The sequence below is a fragment of the Monomorium pharaonis genome, chromosome 5 (genome assembly GCF_013373865.1).
Source record: "Monomorium pharaonis isolate MP-MQ-018 chromosome 5, ASM1337386v2, whole genome shotgun sequence".
NCBI lineage: Eukaryota > Metazoa > Arthropoda > Insecta > Hymenoptera > Formicidae > Monomorium > Monomorium pharaonis.
Window position 1 is genome coordinate 1277579 of NC_050471.1, and position 21070 is coordinate 1298648.

Sequence of the window (21070 nt, forward strand, 5' to 3'; positions counted from 1 at the left end):
AAACATTTTTACATCAAAGTGATTAATGAGGCTTCTAAGAATCCTCATTAATTTATAAGTATTTTGTATAAATAATTCAAAATCATATTGTAAAAACTGTCATACCATCTGAAAGAAGACACTTTCTAATTTATATTTACGTTTTCAAAGTTTTATTTTTCATTTTTGTTTAAAAAATACAAGAAAGAAACAAGATAAATGTCGGCGTTAATGATCCTCCTCTATGTACTATTATATTTGTTGTATTCAAAGACAATCTATTAATCGATAAAATAATATTTTACACACTTGAATAGATTCAAGTTTAAAGTTTATGCGGAACTGTTATAACATTTGGAATTGTTGCAACATTTATATTAAAATTTTTTTATAGTATCTTAATTGATAAAGCTGTTTTTAATTAATCACGGTATGTATAATAAATTACGTATTGTATGTTGTGTATAAACCTTTTCAAAAAAAATTTATAATGAAAATGGATATTCTCTCTCGACGAACGATCCAACGTTATTCTTAAACTTGCATGTAATTATCACGACGGTTTTCAATGACTCGATAAATTCCGCTTGGAGAAACGAGCATATCATAATCAGGCATCCTATTCACGTTGCACGGTGACATCTTCTTTCTTTGTGAATTAAAATAAACTCTATTGTCTACGGCAGCTGAAGAATATATGTTCCTGTCAAAGAGAACTGGCCGCGCGACCGGTCTTGAAATAGACGCGATCGATGTTCAACATAACGATTTGTTATACACGTTCAATGAACAAATGGCGCATCGCAGCAATATGAAAGATATCTAATCGTGTTGCATGCGCCTTTGCATACACTTCACACATATAAACCAAATAAATATGATACACAGTATCGTAAATAGAATGAGAAAGGAAGGCAATTGTAGAAAGCGCATGCAAATGTCGAATAACTCGGTCGACCGATCCAGTTCTCTCATACGGGGATCTGCGCCCTATTCGGATAAGACATTGGCGATCGTCCAGGCGTGTAACAATACAAGGAGAACACAATGCGCAGCGCGTGCATCCCTTCGGTTTTTAATATACCATATGACTGTGTGTCGGCGACGTAACTGCCGCCGTTGGAATCGATCCATCCCACCACGTCCACGTGGTCGGCCACGAATGAGGGAACTTGACACTTGAAAATAGCCGCGTTGCCGCGTATCGCAAACTGATCGTAAACCTGAACCTCAAAGTATTGGGCGACCACTGCAAATGAAGCGGAAAAAAAACAAGAGTTTGGCGTTTGTTTTAGGCTGCCGAGCGCCGCGCCGCGCCGCGCCGCGCCGGTCGGTGCGCTTTGATCGTGTCGATTAAAATGCCGATGAATTCGAGCTGTCTGCAAACTGTCGCTTCAGCCGGTTTTCAATAGTGCTCCTGTCGAGTCCACCAGCAATGTCCGATGCACGTGGACATCGATCGAGTTAATTCGACTTAATTTAATTGCAAATTAGTAAACCTGCGCTCCCATCTCTTAATTTCATATAGGAATTTATGAATATTTTGCATCGAAGAGATACGCAGCATATGAATATTAATTTTCTATTTTATTACGCTGTGTTTTTTAGGAAACTTTTAGGAATTTTGGCAGGATAAGTGGATAAATATTTTTTTTAATTACTTGTTTTGTATTTATTTATTACTGTCTAAAGATTGATTTTACATTTTTGTTTTATAAAAATTGTTGTGTAAAAAATTAACACATACACTAAAAATAAGTCCTACACGATTTATCGGAAATTATGATTCCAGATCTTCCAAAGGATTAAAATAAAAACTCAAACGTTATTTTAATCAAAACACTTGCGGCTATCATTAAAATTAAATTTTTCATTTCATCCAATAAGTAAATAAATGGCACTTGTTAAAAAAAGTTTTACTTTTGCTAAATTTTTTATATATTTTAAAGTCCCCTAAAATATTTTAAAATAATAAAATTAGCAAGAGATTTCTAATCCTGGCGATAAAGTCGCAAGAGTTCTAAATAAATAGTGCAAGTTTTTAATTTTAATTCACCGGAGATGCGAAATCATAATTACCAAACTATGCAGAAATTAAATAAATCTATTAATTATTTTTTTATATTTTTTATTTAAAAAATCAGAAAATCAATCTTCAAACATAACACATAATAAATAAAAAGTAATTTTTAAAAATTACCTACTTTTCTTTAAAAATTCCTAAAAACCTCTTTAAAATTAGCGCAATAAAATAGAAAATCTCCCTCTTCTCTCTTTTTTCCTCTTAATATCTTTATAAGTCAAGTTTTGCAAATTCTGTTAAAATTTATATTATCCTAATTTTTACTTTTATTTTACAAATTTGATCAAAACTTATTTCTAACATTTTTTAAACATAAAAAATAAACGAAAAGAGCGTCGTTTGATCAAAGTAAATCTTAGTGTCTAAAAATAATAATAATTTTTTAAGTATATTTTACAATTTTTAATTCATGTAAACTATGCGCTAAATATTTGTTGATCTTCAAATATAGTTCTAAACTAAAGCTGAAATAAATATTTTATAATATCACAAATTAAATTAACAAGCAATTTAATAACAGAATATGCAACATGTGTTTCAGAAAATAATCTCTATTTTCGTAATCAATAAGATACGAATCAATTAGATATATAAACGGGATTACGATTTCTCACATAAGACTGAGAAAAAATTTCATACATTGGTATTTTCAATATATTTTATCCTCATTAATTAATATTGCAATATCTTCAAGTGCTAGCTACTGCAGCCATAAAGTAGTTTGATTACGTTACCAGAAATATAACCCTTTAACGATCTTCTCTCTCTCTCTCTCTCTCTCTCTCTCTCTCTCTCTCTCTCTCTTCTCTCTTTACAGAAAGTGGATCAAACCGCTTGGTCGCGCGGGCGTTAATTCGCTTCTCTCGACCTGATTAATCTAGCTTATCCTAATCTGAGGATCAGATTGAACGAGACCATTGCCGGCCGCATGCTCTACCTCTATTTACCCTTCCTATCGTCAAATCAAAAAGGACAAACTTTTTGGGATAGAACCTGCGTTTTATTCCATTTGATCAACTCTCCTTTCCATTAAATGAGAATGCGCGTTATGCCGAATGATGGCACGACACTCATCGCTCATTTGCTAGCAACAATAATTGACACGATTAAAAAATTGTTATTTTTAAATTATTTGTAAAAATAAGAGAATTCTGGTAAGAATTCAAAGCATTAAGTAAAGAGTTTACAATGCTTTACTACTTACAATAGAATCGTTACATCAAAGTCGCGTTGAAAAATAAATTAGTATATTTTTATGATTTAAAACATTTAAATTAGAAAACATTATTTTTTTAGTTATGTCGTTGCTGTAGCAAATGAATGATATGCATGAATGAATCGTCTCTATCCTGAGAAAAACGCATTGCGATTTAATTTGTAAGATGGTTTATCTTCAAAAAATGGACATCTCGTGAGAAATTTTAAGGAGATAGAGAAACTATGAAAAGATATACACATGAAAAGGATTTATCTAGAGAAAAACTAAAATTGTATCGTTACGATATAATTAAAATATAGAAATAATCTACTATATGTCAAAAAGGCATTTATAAATATTATTTCGTTGTTGATTGTGCAACCGACATAAGTACCCTTTTCTTGCTGGTCATTTGTGGAATACATGGAACCATCTTCAGCCTGCCACTCAATCACATCTACAAAATCCGCCACAAAGCTAGGCACGAGGCACTTCAGGGTTGCCGTATTTCCGCGTAAGACAAACTCGTCGATGACCCTCGTCTCGTAGAATTGCTGGACCACTGAAACGCGCGATCTCTTAGAGCAGATCGTGATGCATCATATAAATCGTATTTGACAGACGCTCGAACTGTACCGAAAGACGATTAAGATTCTAACAGAACTACACATCGCATTGAAATCGTTATCATCTTTAGACTCATTCATCTTCGTATCCCCATTTCAGATGTTTCTTGAAACTTGAAAACAATTCTTAAATGCGATTCTTTCTCGTTGTGTACTAAACTATATATATGACAGATCCGAAAGTAAAAGTTGGAACACGTCGTGAGCCGCGAACTGCAACTGACAGTTGAACGAATGAGAAGAAAGTGCGAGAGGGCACGTTTCAGGGTGGGAAATGAGAATATAACGGGGAAAATAAGAGAATGGAGAAGAAGCTGTCGCGCGGTGCATACTACTGCGTCGGCATCGACCGGCGTCATACCGTACTCCTGTCCAGACGTGTAAATCGTCCCGTCGTCGGCCACCCACTGATCCACCTGGACGAACTCGGACACAAAGCTCGGTATTTTACATTTCATGATCGCGCTGTTAGCCCGGATCACGTACTCGTTCTCGGCCTCGGTAACGTAGAACTGCGAAACCACTGCCGGCAATGCATTAACTCTTTGAGACACAATGAAAAGTAAATCGTTCCTTTGAAAATTTAAATTTTTTCTGTTATATAATGATGAGATTTAGACAATTGATTTATATCACTTTATCTGAAATAATCAATCAAGAAAAATATACATAAAATACAAGTCAAATTAAAAACATCTTTTTGAAGCTAAAAAAATGTTTTTATTATCTTTAAATAAAAAACATCCTGTATTATGTATGTTACGTATCTCACAAAACATCTTATAAATGTATATTATAAAAATGTATGCTTCAAAGAGTTAAGCGGACGGATCGACGGAAAGTAAAATGCGTCTTGTATTCACAGAGTTGTAAGAGAAAAAGTGAATATGTACGGTTAGTGGCATATTCACTTTTTCATAGTGTTAATGACGTTAGCGTAAACACAAATAAGCGACGGATTTTCCATAGAAAATTGTATATGATCAGATTGTAAAGAAAGAACAATGTCAACTTCAATACAATTGTAATGTCTAACTTGAATATCTAAAAGGTCGTAATATTTAAACTTATTCTTAGTACATATATATTATTTTTATTTTTAAAATAATTGTTTAATTCAAGAAACACACAAGAGTTAAGTTACTGTAAGTTTTCGATCTTCACAAAATTCTTGAATTGTTTATTTTCAGTTATGGAATAAATATTCTAATCCATATACAAATTTTCGATGGAATGCCTGAAACAATTGAGGACCGCCCAATGGGATTTTTAGTACCCTGTGCAACCGTAAGATCTGCCGGTAGGTAGACCTCTCCATCTTCGCGAATCCACGCCTCGACAGTAACGAATTCTGCGATGTAACTGGGGATGCTGCATTTTAATATCGCGCTGTTTCCCCTTATAACGTATTCGGTCAAGATCTCCGGATTGTAAGGCTGAGTGACGACTATATATATATACGGAAAATATATTTAAATAAGCACGTATTTAATTAAATTAATAACAAAGAATGTTCAAAAATAGCCTTCATAGTGTGCAGAACAAAGTACACATATTTGCTATTTTTAGCGACTTTAATTTGTGTTCGATGAAAAATACTTTGCTTTTCGCGAATAAAGATCAAAGCAAAGAAGATATATTTATGTTTATAAGTAGGAAATTTTAAGTTATTTACTAAGAAATTAAGAGTAAATTAATAATATAAACGATAATAATCTTTATAAAAAGAGCAATGGACACTAGTGGAGAAGTAGCTTGGAATATTTCTGCACCTTGATGCCCTATGAATACTTCTGTGTCTCTAAAAATGGAGCGAATATAAGCTGGACGATAATGTAGTCGTACATCAAATTCTAAGAATATATCGCTTTCGCACTGTCCTATTGCATTTTCTTACTGCGTTTTCAATCCATCATAATACGTTCACTCTGAATACATTACGTCATGTTGAAACGGAAGGAATGTACTCTGAAACATTTCTCGCGCAACATCTCGAACATCGTTTTTCTGCCGCTCGCCACGGCAGACACGGTATGTGTCGGCTTATTTTCTTAGGCCTATAGTAATTCGCGCAGCGTGAGAGCCGGATGGTTCATTAACTCTCGCATACTCTCGTGTGTACGTGCTGCCGCCGCCGTTCAGCCGCCGTCAGATCAGACCGCGTGGCCAGCGGAAACGAATCGTTACCACGTGCCACTTTGAACTTTGACAAAGTTGGGCGAGGGGACCAGGGTGTCTGAGTAGCAGGGAGACAAGGGTGATATGACCGGAAAGAGAATTTCCTCACTCTGTACACTCGTCGTGTGTACTTAGTGGCCGACGTGCTCATCAATGGTCATCGTACAAATTGTACGACGCTTGCGCGTGATTATAAATCAATCAGAGTGCATCAAAATAATCTAACGTAATATACAAGTATATAAGATAATTATTCAACGTATGTTGCAAATTGTTTTTAAATAAATGAAGTAAAAAAAATTTTTTTAAAGGAAATAAGACCTACTTTGCAAATATGTTTCTATGAAAGCATGTAAATGTACATACAAAGTGAAATGTCACTCTAAAGAAGAAAAATTCATTCCTACAGTAGTTTAATCCTGTATAGGAGTGATTTTTTCTGACTAGAGTGACAAATTACTCGATCATTGTATACTCTCAAACTTTTTACTCTTAGAATGACATTTTATTTCATAAAATTTAAAGCAAAGGTTTAATAAAAAACTGTAAATATAAATATTTATTTTTATTGAGGAGAGCTATGCATTATAATCAACAGCAAAAAATGTCTATCTCAAAAACTACTTCGTTCTTCTTCAGGTTTAACAATTGCACTTCATATATATTGACTTTAGCAATGATAAGGTATCATCGTTATACCACAGCATTATAAAAATAACTGATAGCTTCCTTCAGCTAGATGCTAGATGAATGAAGGAAGTAAGGATATAAATATCTCTCCGGCGTATCAGCCCTTTCAAGATACTGCTCTGAAAGGATAAGGGAATAAGTGCATTGCATGAATGAGGATATGTATATGTATATAAATACGTATGTTGTACCGTAATCAGTAGACGGTTTGAAGACCGAACCATCGCTTCCCACCCACGATTCAACCGATACAAATTCGGCGACGAAGCTCGGTATGGTGCATTTTAAAATAGCCGCATTTCCCCGTATCACGTATTCCGACACAACTTCCGCCTCGTAATATTGAGTCACGACTGCGAAAGATAACAATTATATCATAATGACGCATTGTGCTACCGCGTCGCTCCCAAACGTCGCGTTGCATTGCTACGTGTTTAATCAAGAAGAAACATTTTCTTAGTTCAAGACGCCGCATAACATTTCTTTTTTTATTATTATTATTATTATTATCACAACAAGTCACCGTAGACAATGTAGACCTGTTACGTGTGCATGTTGATTTAATCATTCCGCAGAAATAAAATACATTTCTCCGGAGAGAATTAGGTGATTATGATCAAAGAGATTGCAACATCAGTGCCTCGCTCCGGCAGCTAACATTATACAATTTGATCCTATGCTCCACTATGTAATTACGGAAACTGGTTCTTAGATAGTAAGTAGAAGCCTCGCGAGAAATTGCGTTAGTTACGCAGTCTTAAATAAAACATCAGGCACTCTCGTGCTTGTCGTAAAACGTTCCAGCCATTTAAATGTGACGTAGCAAGTCCGTCATACGTTTTACGAAAAAGTTACAGTCAGATTTCAGTTTCAATTAACGTAAATAAAATATCATTAGCAAGTTTCACGATACATTGTCGCGACATCGACGACGTTGACCAATTCATCATTCGCTGCCCGCGCGAATTCCGACTTCCCGAATAAGTTTCGAGATTATACCGTTGTCCTGATCGGGATCAAAAGAGTTCCCCTGGTCGTCCTGCCAGCCAATGACCTGAACAAATTCTGCGACGAAGCTCGGTATACTGCACTTGAGAATGGCCGCGTTGCCGCGTATTACGTACTCATTGTTGACCTCGGACTGATAATATTGATGCACCACTGCAATAAACGATCGTAATAATCAGCGGCGAGACCGATTTTTCTAACGGCACTCCACTTGTGTGCCGCTTCTGTTTTCGTCACGGCTGAAAATACGCTCGACGGAATATCGTGTTTCATGATCGCCTTATTGTTCGGCTGGCGTATTATTATTGAAATTATATTATAGATTTATGAAAGGGTTTTTAATTTAGCGGAAGAAATTAATTTTTGGACCCGAATGAAACCTCGACGACGTTGACGGCAGCTGTGGGCGATACATTTCGCTATTTCTCCGCGAGCAGAATTACTTGCGTTGTCGCATCTTGTGCCGGTGATAGCCGACGAACAGACATCATAATGGCACACGATCGATTGACTTCAGGCCCGATGCGTGCATGCATATACGCGTATTGTTACGTATGAGATGCACGTAATGTGAGAGAATGAATCGCACTAGTATTTTAAAGTATTTTATTCCGACGTTTTACAGACTTTTGTCTAACTACTAGTGGCTTAATACAGAGACTGACTCTAATCATCGAGAGGGATCCTTAATATTAAAGTCGAAATACGTAAACATCGTCCGATCATAGAAAGTGTTCCCAAAGCGGAAATATCTATTGGTTAATTTCTTAAAAAGGAAAGAACTTGAAAATTGATATCTATATCATAAAGAATAGTTTGGGTGGGATGCAGGGATGTTTACGGGGACGAAACAGACAAATATTAAGTTTATAAAGGCCGTAGATAGAAAAGGTTATCAATAAGTAAGGATCTGGGGTGATGTATCGGGATGGTTTTATGACATAATTTGTACAGGGTGATTAGTTAGAAATATTTTTAAAACAGAATTTTTATCATGTTTCGGCACGTAATAGTATATAGGCTGGATGCGTCAATACAACGTTCTAGCAGAGTTTTAAACAAATAACAAAAAATATTTGCTTATTTCTATAAAATCATACAAAATTATATTTAATTGTGATTACGAACAATCGTTTCGTAATTAACATACTTTAATTTTTATTATAAAATTAGTACTGAAATACTAGTTATAAGTAATAACGAGAGCAATGTATGATGCACACAACAGACAAAAATCATTTTAAAACTGAAAAATTGAATTCATTATTATTTCAATTGTTGTTGTGGTCAATTATCGTTGTTACTATTAATTTCTCGAGCAGAAAGAGAAAGGGGAACGAACTGAAAGTAAATGTTATTAAACGAGCTGTCATATTTAAAATATAATACGTAGATCGGCTCGTTGGGAGCGAACACCCTGTGGCTTAATAGAAAAATGAGAGAGATAGCTGACAACGGGCAAATATTCGATCGTTTCGGCTAACACGCCAAATACATTGAATCGAATATAACGTCGCGACGAATGTGACAACACACGCACGTATGTGTATACACTGGCCGTGGAAGTGGAAAGTGAGCGACCCATATACTTTCGCGTTGCACCGCTCCAAATTGATTTGCATTTTGCCACCGTGGCAATTGAGATCAATATACGAGAAGCGACCGAGTCGCACGGCTGATGTGTCAGTCGACCGAACGACACGGTGCATTTGTGCCCTCAAACTGTACTATATGACCGGACAATAACGACATTATTTCTTAATTGTCCTTGTGCGAGGGGCGTAATTGAATTGGGAGATTGCGTCTGTAAAATTTGAACGGGAAATTGCGTCTGTAAAAGAGGAAAATTTAACGGGAAAATTAAATATATGCATTTTTAACGCCTTTCTCGGCGAGGTTTATGTCAAATGCAAATTTTGTTTTTATAAAACCTTTTTAAAGATATCCTCTGAATAATTTTAAAATCCACAGTTTTCAGTTTTGTGTCGCGATGTAGATCATTTGTATATCAAAGATGCAACGACGAAATTTTCTGCTCGCAAAGAGATAGGAGGATCAGTTATTAGTTTATTGATTAAATCCTAATCCTGTTTATACCAAAGTCATCGCCGGGTACGAATTCCTCCCCCTGATCCGTATGCCAGGACAGGACTTTGACGAAATCGGCGACGAAAGAAGGAACGACACACTTCAAAATGGCACTGTTCCCACGGATCGCGTATTCTTTATTGACGTCGGTGTCATAATACTGCGCCACCACTATAATTTCGTACACACAAAATAACGTTCACAATGCGTCGAGAATTATGCCACTCCAGTCTCAACAACTCCAAGAATTTTTTGAATATTCTTTTTGTAAATGTAATTTCTTTAAAACACACTTTCTTCAAAACTAATTTAAAACAATTAATGTAATTATCATATTTAAATTTAAACATTATTATATTAATTGTAATAATTATAATAATATTAATAATATAATATTTTAAAAAATTGTTACTATATCTAAAATCACAAATATTTAGTAATTACTAATATAATTATTACATATTTGTATATTACATCCAAAAAAATTTTAAAATCTGTAGAAACAAAGTTACATTTAACTAATAACAGTTAAAGATACAACTGGAAACTGTGCTACGCGATCGATAAAGCACAGTGACGTCAGATTGAAATGACATCACCGTGTGATTCAGAAATATTTGCAGTTTTGTAAGAACGATACAATAACATCATGTAAAAATAGGATTGCATCGTTCGTGTAAAAAGTAATTTCCTGATTATTTTCGAGCAGATTGAAACTGGAGAACAAATCGAATGTAAGTTCACATAAACGGCGGCGGCAGAGATTGCACAGATTTTAAAAGAGAAGATATGCAGAGCGTCAAATTATTATTTCATTCAATTGACACCGATGCTTTTTTACCGAATTGGTCTTCTTCCAAAGAATGACGTCGGATAAAGTGTAGAAGAAATAATAAGCACGAAATCGTGTGCCCTTAGCTGAAAAGAATACACTTTAGTGTCCTATGTTTAGCCATCTTACATATTCTATCCAAAAATATATCACTTATTGATATTAAAAGTAAAATACCTGGGCTTAATAACACCTACTTAATTTATTTTACTTTTAAAAACTCTATTTAATATAAAACATTATATATTAAATTATTTTTTATTAGTAAATCTAAAAAATAATATATGCCAAGTAAACTTTATTTTACCCAACACTCTTACATATTACTTAATTACAAACAATATTGATTAAAATTTTTCTTAAGTAAAAACGTTTAACCGTTTAAGATTAGAGACAAAATGTTTTAATTTAAGAATTGTAAAAGATATTTTTGTTACACAGAATGTTCCCAAAATTTAATTTGAAATTTTTTATCAAAATGAAATAAATGTTAAAAAGTTAAAATACTTTTATCTTCTTTGTGATTCTAATTGTAGTTTTAATAATTAATATACATTTGATATTAAATAAATAAAGAGTTGAATTTCTAAAAAATTAATATCAAATTTATTGAGATTAAATTTAAAAGCGCTCTTTATTTTTCATACATTCTTTACATATCGTATGGATGGCTAAACGATAAATGTCTAATGGGTAAATGTAAATAAAGATTAACACTTACCAGCTCTCACGTTGACATCACGGCTGTGTACCGAACCTGCAGGGGAACGTGCCAAACAACTGTAGACCTGAGCGTGAACTTCCTGACGATAATCTTCAGCGCGGAAAGGAGGGAACACCAAATTTCCGTTTGGCAGAACCTGCGAGAAGTCAATAAAACCGCAAAATATAAAAACTAAATTGCAGATATATAATAACGCATGCAACAATCTCGGAAATAATTAAAGCGTCCTTGACGATCGCGTGAATGAATGTGGGATGACATGGGCGTTTAATAATTCCATTCACATATTGCAGATAGGTATTTGATACTAGAACGATCCATAATTGTCCGCTATTCAAAAGAATATTTCACCGTCCTACGCGCAACAATAAAAAAATTTATCTTCAATCTTTTTTTTTATTAAGGATATTCGTTAATTGAAAGTTTAATAAATACTATATATGCGCATCTTGAAACAGCTTGATAAAATCGACCGTAAATCTTTCTCGATATATCAATTTTAGAATACATTTATCTAAGATTTTAATAAAGAAAACAGATAAAAATTTGACACAATACCTGTCTCAATCCGGGAACATCTCCCACAGCAGTTCCATCAGAACGCACCCAGATGATATCCGGTTGTGGGTTTCCTCTTGCCTGGCATTCGACGACAGCTCCGGTTCCGTTTGAGAAATCAATCCGGTTTGGTGGTTCCTTGACAAACACCGGTCCCATAGATGCATCTTCAGCTGAGACCGTATTGCTTATACCTATATAATAAGTAATTTAATTTTGAAGCATTATAAGTTTTCAGCATCATAGCAAATAAAATTGTTAAGTTGATTAAAGTAAATTATTATAAAGACAAGCTAATTTTTTTTTTCAGATTAATTATTTTTTGAAATTCCAAATGACAAGCCACAACTTCAAATATTATTCTTCGTAAATACAACGGCGCTAATTTCGGTTTATTGACTGCGATGGAGTTTTAGTTGCGAAAAGGGAATGTTCCGTGGACAGAACGAAATGTAAGGGTCACTTAATAGCTTGTGAGAACATTAGCACGAAGCCAATTAATTTAAAGTGCCACGAGCGACGAGAGACCTTTTGTCTCGTGTCTTCGGGTTTCGCTTATCATCCGTTTCAACCAGGATATGCGACACCCACATTCAATTGGCGCGTTGCCAATTGCAGCAAACAACAGGTTGTTGGGTCTGTTATTGAATAATATGCGATCAACGTCATGTGACCATAAGGGAGACGACAATGCGTGATTCCTTTTCCGTCGTGGAGGGCTGCGCTCCTCGCCTATGTCAGGTATACCGATAACCAGAAGTTATTTCCATCGATGGAAAATCGCAACTGCAAATTTATTATTAATCCATAAATCGTATGTTCTACACTGCGAGAAAAATATCTTCTAAATATTATGCAAATAATGAACAATTTCCGTGCAATTCTCTTTCAATACAATGTACAAGCGATTGTGCACATGATAATAATTTTTGACCTGTAGAGCGACAACAGAGAAGATCTATTTTTGGAAGTTTTATTTATCTTCTCAAGAAACTAGTTGCAATTTTTTAGAACAAGAAGACACGAATGTTTATGATTCCTGGTCATTCTTTGCGTAAAGGGATATTCGAATTTTAGGCGGGAGACTACCGTACTACTTTCTTTGCATGTAGCCACCTACTGATTCACCTACGACGACGCTTGCGACGAAGCGAAATCGTATATAAACCCGGTGCAGTATAAAATCAAGTTACGAAGAACCGGTTAGCGAAGCGTGCGCCGTTGGAGCAAGTAAGCGAGATACGTACACAGGTATAAAGAACAGGTGTTTCAAATTTTTGTGTAGATACGCGCCTTCTGCTGGAGTTCTCGGACCAACTCTCACACAACTGCAGTTTTATATCGCCTCCACGCTCGGCCTGTTACAGTTTCCCCCCCCCCCCCCCCGATTCATTTCACTCGCGTGTCCCGTATGGTAGAACTTACCACAAATGAAATTACATTAAACAGAAGCAGATAATGAGAAATGTCAACTTCTTACTTCTCCTTTCGCGGGTACATCCTATTGGCTTTTCTGTTTCTCTTTTTTCTTCTTTTTCTTTAACTTTCATCGCGCGGATATTCTCTTTCTTCTTCTTATCATCTCTTCGCCCCCCCCCTCTCTCTCTCTCTCTCTCTCTCTCAAATCCTCTTCTTGTGTTGACAGTTACAATAGCATTAGGTCACCGAAAGGGCTAAAAGGATTAAAGTAACGCAGGGCCACTGCAATGATTTACTGGGTGCGTATGGCAGTTTCAATGGTGATTGTGCATTTACGTCCAAGGGTTACGTTGTTTATACGTTCTGCGGCACGTGCACGATGCAACAATGGCCCAGGAGGGAGGAGGCTATTGTTGTGGCTACGTTGTACACGGTGGATACGGTACGTTGCACGAATAGATATCGATCGCAGAAGTGGCACGTAAAATTTTTTTTCCCCCGCAAGATTAAACTCTCACGCCTCCCCGATGAAAGACGAGATTCTTCCCGGTCGAGAACCGCTCTGTAATCTATATATAGCGATAGCTTCGAAACGTCCGGACACGCTGCATCGAATATATTTCCAGCGTGCACACACGCGCACGCGTATGATTCGCCACACGTGTGACTCACGTGTATGTTCTCATCTGCTTGCGCATGTATGCGCGCATCCGTATGCAAACGTAGAACGCGCTGCGACGTGCATAATAACGAGAGGTACGTCGAAACCATAAGTCGACAAAGGTGCCAAAAAACGAATAAATCTTTCAATGGAACCTTGGCTCGAACTTTTCGTTGAATTTTCATTTTTATAAACGCACACGATATATTTTTAATTTTACAATTACTATCTACGTTTCTCGCAAAGCATCATGCGTACTACAATAGAAATTTCTTTAATTGTTCAATCATTTATATAAATAAAACAAATTAATTTAGTTTTTAAGTATTAATTTAATTCTATAATATTTTTAATCGATTTTTTTTTCAAGAGAATTAATATTTAGAATTTCTTTCTAAAATTACTATTAAAATTATCCCAAAAATGTCAAAAACGAACAACCGATCTTCTCTATAGAACCTTTGCTGGAATTTTTCATTAATCCATCGTTGAGTTTTTATTTTAAAAGTGTCAACGATATATGTATATGTATTTTTTTGCTTTATAAAATACCATATGTGTTTTATGACATCTTTTTAAATGCTATTCATTTAATGTAAACAGAAATAAAATAATGAAATTAACTTAATTCTCAAGTATTCATTTTAAAACATATTCCAAAAAATTCTAGCAATAATAATTTTTTAAATTACTGTTAGAATTATTCGCTAATTACATTTTATTAACATATTTTAATAACTGCGAGAGTAGATTTACAAATTATACGGGATATATAACTTTTATGTGTAGGTGGAGGAAGTCTGAAGAAATTCTTAAACCTTTCAGATCATATATGGCTTCTATAACTGTGTCTATTTTTGGTTTACTTCCTGGTAGATACCAAAATATCGAATGTTTCTCTAAGTTTCTCTCTCTCTCTCTCTCTCTCTCACTTCTCGAAGCTTCTCAAAGTACAAACGATACAATTAGTTTAGCCTGTATATTTCAACGTTATTTAAATTATTGTAATTGTCAAATTAAAGTTTAACATTAATTCTGGACGTGTAATGTAATACAATCGTCCATATGTCTCACATACATAATATTGACGTATGTTTACAATTAGTATTGTATGCATCATAATTATATTGAAATTCAAAATGCCTCAAATATAATATACTCGATTTTACAAATTTTTAATAGAAATGTGTCATTATAATCTCCATTTTCTTCACGTTATTGTGACTACCAATAAAATCTGTTTGGTCTCTTTTTCTCTCTTTTATCATCTAAAATTCAAAGATCAATTAGAAACCTCATAAATACTTCAATTCGATGTTTACTTTTTATTTTAAGTAAAGTTTTATTGATAAAAAAGTAACGCAGGTTCCGCATAATAGACGGATTCACCTGGTGGCGAAAGCATCCGCGAGTGTAATTCTCCGCGGAGCGTGATGTGAGCCTGCATTCTGGGAACAGCAGCTGTTCCTCTCCCTTGATCTCCCCGTTCCCTTCATCTTAGTCTCTCCTCCAACAGCTGCGCTTCGAGATCCGCTTGTACCTATACCTCGGGACCTTTCACGGTCCCAACTAACCGTCTGTTCAGTTCAAAACGTGAGATGATGCCAAAAAAGAAGCGGCGGCGTGGACCGTTACAACGAATTTGCAATGAATGGAAACGAAATTGAAGATTGAACATTTGAAATTACGCGGCAACTTTTTTACATTATTAGAGTGCAATGTCCCTTTTTCTATTAGCTTTTACATTATATAAAAAATCCTACATTTATAAAGTAACAATTTTTCCTTCAAAAATTCTTGTGTGTCTGTATTTTATGCAGATTTAAATGTGCAATAATATAAATATTTTTTAAATTATAGAAAGTATTACTTATTTTAAATAAATATTTTTGATTTTCTACAAAATAGTTTTATAAATAATGTTATTAGTACTATTGAAATAAATATTTATTTGAATTAAGCATCCTTTTCTGTCAGTATAGAAATTTATTTTCTTAGTTTTTACAATTTTGTTTGTGTTCAATAGGAATCGATTACAATGTTATGCTAATCTTGTCTGTCAATATACTAATGATAATTAAAAATATCCAAAGATATCTAGAATCTCGAGTCATATTTGAAGTACGTATATCACGAAAAGCAGAATGCCGTGTCAGCTGATGAATTGTACAATTTGATAAGCTAATATGCATATTTTATAAGATATGGCAACAATGCACTCAAATGTACAACAGATTTGTAATTTATGAAGTCAAAAGATTTATGAATAATTCTGAAAAACATCATAAAACTTATTGCAATATCTGACATTGCAATGTGCAAAGTTAGTAATCATACAGTTTTAAGTATGATAAAACATTCAAATATGTATATTTTATATTTAATTTGTTTTAATAGCTCAAAGTAAAAAAAATAAGCATTTGAATATTTCAAACAGATTGAACCGTTTAAATTTAAACAATGGTCGGTTTTTAATGTCGATTTGTTATATATCTGAAATTCAGACAGTTCAAAAAAGATTATAAACGCAGTATTGCATTAGTAACAAAACATCAGTTCCTTACTAATTCTTTTCTTTTATACTATCTAATATTTTAGAAAATTTTAATTCAAATTATAATTTTGAACTTTTAGATTTGTATTAAGTAAGTACACAAACAATTCGAATATAAATTCGAAAGATTCGATGACCATTTGACGTTGAATTTGATCTTGTAATTCAAACTGTGTGAACTATTAAATCATGAGTTAAATTAGAAACCTGACGTTTTAAGATAAAAAAAAGCTTCAATAAAATTAATATTTCTTTTCAATCTCTTAATTTATTCCTGAATTTAATTCTTATATATATTCCTGAATTTAATTATATATATATATATATATAATTATTATTATTAAATAATTAAATTAAATAATAATTATAATAGTTAACGTCAATATAATTTTTCATTATAGATACTTTGGTTCCTTTTTCATTAACTTTAATTGTAATTACGATTTAACAGCTTCTTTTTACGTAACCTTGCAATAAAGAAAATATTAAAAACCATAATATTCGAACAAACATAATTTAGTGATAATTTCGTAATACAAAATAAAACAAAAATACTGTATAAAAAATAGTTATATTAGCAAACAAATAGAACTCAATCGATGATGACAGAATCAATCTTTCGCATTTGGAAAACAAAATTCTGCAAAAAAATTTAAAACTTACAATAATAGTATCGTTAACTATTGTTAATTTCTGAATTAATTTTTGTAATAATCTTTTAATTCTTATGACTTCTCTTGAATTATTCATCATACAATATTGTTTTTATTCACTATAAAAATGTTGTTTTGATATAAAATTATTGATTATGGCTTAAAATAAGTCTACTTTTCGCTTGTATTTGCTAATATTATTTTATAGTCTTGCTATGGTAATTTTTCTGAAGCAATTCTTCTGTTTAACACATAAAAGTCGTGGCTTGTCCTCTTTACATAAACATTTTTCCGATTTTCAACGCGTATCTTATGCGTCAATGCTTCTCCGTAATTATTGTCGAGTCACGCTGAGAAACGCGATGTGAATGAGATCTTTTTGTATGAAGTTGACTCACCCGTTGTCAATGCCAGGACTAGCAGCAGCATAGCGACAATGTGGATGGGTTTCTTGTACCCTCCGCCTGGAGGATCCCGCCACATCCTTATTGAGGCTCTTCCAAGTGCACTGATTTTCACCTGATTTTTCACATAAAAAACACACTGATTGAACGATACGTACACCTAAGACGATCGCCGAAGGTCCGTCTCGATGAAATGCAAATAGTTATCAAAACATGAGGACACGCGCGCGCGCGTTCTAGGATATGTTTAACTATTTTATTATAAGTTGAGGGTGTAGACTTATCGGAAATGTTAAAAACTATTATTAAATCAGAATTATGTTAAAATAGGAAAAAACTCTTTCAAGGTCGGTTGGTCGATAACCGTTAGAAGCACAATCACTTTCAATATGTACAGTGACAGTTTAGCATAAAGAAAAACTCGTACAGTAGGCTTTTAAAGTGGACGAAATTGATTTTATCTCTGCCGAAATTATAAATACGATTTGATTAGACGACAGGATTGACACCTCGTGAACTTCGATTAATTGGTCATAATAATAAACATGTCTGACACATTAATCAACTTTGATTAAATAATTATAAAAAGAATTTACAATTGAATCGGAAATGCTGATATATCTGTCATATGTTAGCACGGAAATACAAATGTTACATTAAACGTGATTATTTTTTTACATACAATCCTATGTAATTTTAAAAATAATTATTAAAGTTATGAATTTCATATAGATATTATAGAATAATTATAAAATAATTTCTTAATATTATAATAAAAAATAATGTTAAATAGAAGATAACTGAAGGACTCTTCTCTCGAAACAATAAAATAGCAGAACATAAGAACAAGTGAGAGTCAAGCGCTAAAATTGGTTCACCTATATTAACAAAATCAATACAATATTATGAATAGTTTGTTTTAAACAAACATTTTACTTGTGATCTATTCTATTAAAAATATTATACTAATTTTGATATATGCTGCACAGCTACACAAAGCTTACCTCTCACGTTTTATTATTTCAAAATAATAAAAATATTAAGTTTGCATGTGTGATCTTTATCTTTATATTTATTATCATCTATTAATTAACAATTCACATAACAAGAAATTTATTGATACGTATGACAGAAGAAGTTCTTAAAGAAATTGAAGATCAGTTTAAAACTTCATCTGACTTTTCATTTTAAGAATTTCACAGAATTATCTTCAATGCTCAGAAAACTTAATTTTCTAGACATTCTAGACTAACAACAACTGCTCGCTAAGAACAAGGCGATTAAAGTCGCGAGGGAATTTCCGGGGGGGGGGAGGGAGAGAAGAAAAGCATCTCTTTCGTTTTCTCCTTGGCATTCGTTGGTCCGCGATAATCCGCAGAACACGAGAGCGCTATCGTATTGCGGAACGGAGTGGAAGTGCACGTGCTGAATCGCTGATAGCAAGGGTTACGGTTGAAGAACAGCGGGTGTGAGAGTCGTCAGCGGGGTGGCAGCGGAAGCGGGGAGGAAGCAATCCGCACCGAGAGGGGATGAAGAGACCGGAGAGGAGGGTAGAAGGGGGTTGGTGGAGGAGGGAGACAAAATGTGGCGGAGTTGAACGGCTCGTCACGGGGCTGCTCCCTCTCGGCGAGTTTATTGATCGCAGGGTGCGGAGCGGTTCAATCTACCCCTCGCAACGGTGCCGCGCGCCATGCTGCCGTCCGGAGCTCAGGGCGGCTGGCCACGACGGTGTCCGTGGACCCCCGTTGGATTCTCACGCGACTCTCGCGCGTCCTCTCTCCCCCCCCCCCCAACCCTTTCCTCCCGCAATGAACCTCCATCGCACAACCTGAAATTACTCTCCGATTCGGTACGACGACGGGCCGGACGATGCGTCTGTCTCTCACCTCGAAGGTCGATCGCATCACGATTAATGGAATCGAGATGACGCCCGCATTTTACGTCACCGTCGAGTTACATCATGTAACTCGAGTTTAAAGAATTCATACTGGAATAGATCGAGGAACCGAGAAACAACGAGGATTGCAGTCGCTTCACCTCGTCGTCGGATGAAAAGGATACGCGTGAGAGAAGGAGCCTGTAAGCTCGCGTTCGCGCTCTGGTGAACGGCTGATCTTCGTGAATAAAGACGAGAGGAAGAGTCTCGGCCGTCGCCGTGCGAGAGAAAATCCTGGCGTCGCGACGTTATGATCCAAAAAAAACGATGACAAAAAGAGGCAAAATATCTCGACCATGTGAGAGTAACCGGAATAACCAAAAGAAGAAAAAAGGAAGGCACGCAAGCTGCTGCCGACTCTTACTGGGTCTTTTGGGTTTGAGAAAACAATTAGCACGGAGACGCGAACGGAATCGTTGCCCTAGATCGCGGTCATGCGGTTCGCTCGTCTCGCATAAATCGATCGGCGCAAAAATTATTATTCCATCGAGATACAACGACCGTCGGCGATGATCTCGACGATCGTTTCGCCAAATTCTCGGCGGCCTCCTGTTATCAGCAGGGTGCATTCGACGGCGCGTTTAAAATTGCCCACAAATCGGCGCGCACGCACACACACGCATACACACACCCACAGCACCGATCACTGCCGATACGTCCCACCGCACACACACGCACACGCATACACATACACAGGCATGCACGCACAAACGCACACACGCATACGCACAACCACCCGCGAGCGAATTTTGTATAAAATCGGCCGGCGCACGGTTTTGGCCGATTCGACTCTCACGTACCGACGCTGTCGTATGTGAATTCACAGATGCACGCCGATCAGATCGGAACGGAGAAACGAGCACTCCGGATCCGCGAACGACCGATCGTAGAGTGCGGACTGCGGCGTCGTTTGCTTCGGAGCGGCGGCTGTTCCTCGGCTATCTCGAGGTCGTGGTGGTGGCGGCGGCGGTGGGGGTCGGCGGCGTGAACACTCACGCTGCTACGCGGGAGGGGTGCACCGTCGGCAGGGCCGTCCAAAAGTTTTAACCCCTCAAAATTCAAATTTCTAACACGTCGAGGCGTACCATACAGTCTCTAAACTTTTCTGGTAAAAATATAAACATTTTTAACGCACCAAAAAACTTGTATAAAATTTATGCTGACAAAAAAAAATTTTCTCTTAGAATTCACGTTTAAAATCATGATAGTGAAATATAAACTTCGAAAAATTTTGTAATTGTGTAAAATTTGGTAAAATTTTATCAAATTTTATTTAAATTATCAGTCTATTTGTTGTATGTCCGTGTTGCGTGTTTACTATTTTTTAATGTAAATTCTAAGATAAAATTATTTCCGTGTATCGTTAAAAATAATATATATAAGATTCATAAGTATCTATATTAAATGTAATAAAAAAATAAAGCAAAATTAGCAATATTTTAGAGATCAAAAAATATACCTCACATATTTCAATTTTAT

The 21070-nt window shown here is 35.2% G+C and overlaps 1 protein-coding gene across 50 annotated transcripts in view; it reads right to left on the minus strand.

Annotated features, from left to right (window-relative positions):
* The window catches only part of LOC105830916 (Down syndrome cell adhesion molecule-like protein Dscam2), a 78069-nt gene extending 57310 nt beyond the window's left edge, over positions 1-20759 (minus strand). For 14 of the 50 annotated variants that reach the window (XM_028192587.2, XM_036286606.1, XM_036286609.1 and 11 more), the window contains exons 1-5: positions 20392-20758; positions 17650-17770; positions 11965-12158; positions 11404-11542; positions 5163-5333 (exon numbers count right to left, since the gene is read on the minus strand). In XM_028192587.2, coding sequence (XP_028048388.2) covers positions 5163-5333; positions 11404-11542; positions 11965-12158; positions 17650-17734 — 589 coding nt within the window. In that variant the 5' untranslated portion in view covers positions 17735-17770; positions 20392-20758. Of the gene's footprint in view, positions 1-1063; positions 1229-3654; positions 3823-4247; positions 4410-5162; positions 5334-6945; positions 7108-7753; positions 7916-9859; positions 10022-11403; positions 11543-11964; positions 12159-17649; positions 17771-20391 lie in introns of all 50 variants that reach the window. The other 36 variants (XM_036286627.1, XM_036286626.1, XM_012670617.3 and 33 more) reach the window with 20 other exon arrangements.
* Positions 20760-21070: the final 311 nt, after the last annotated feature.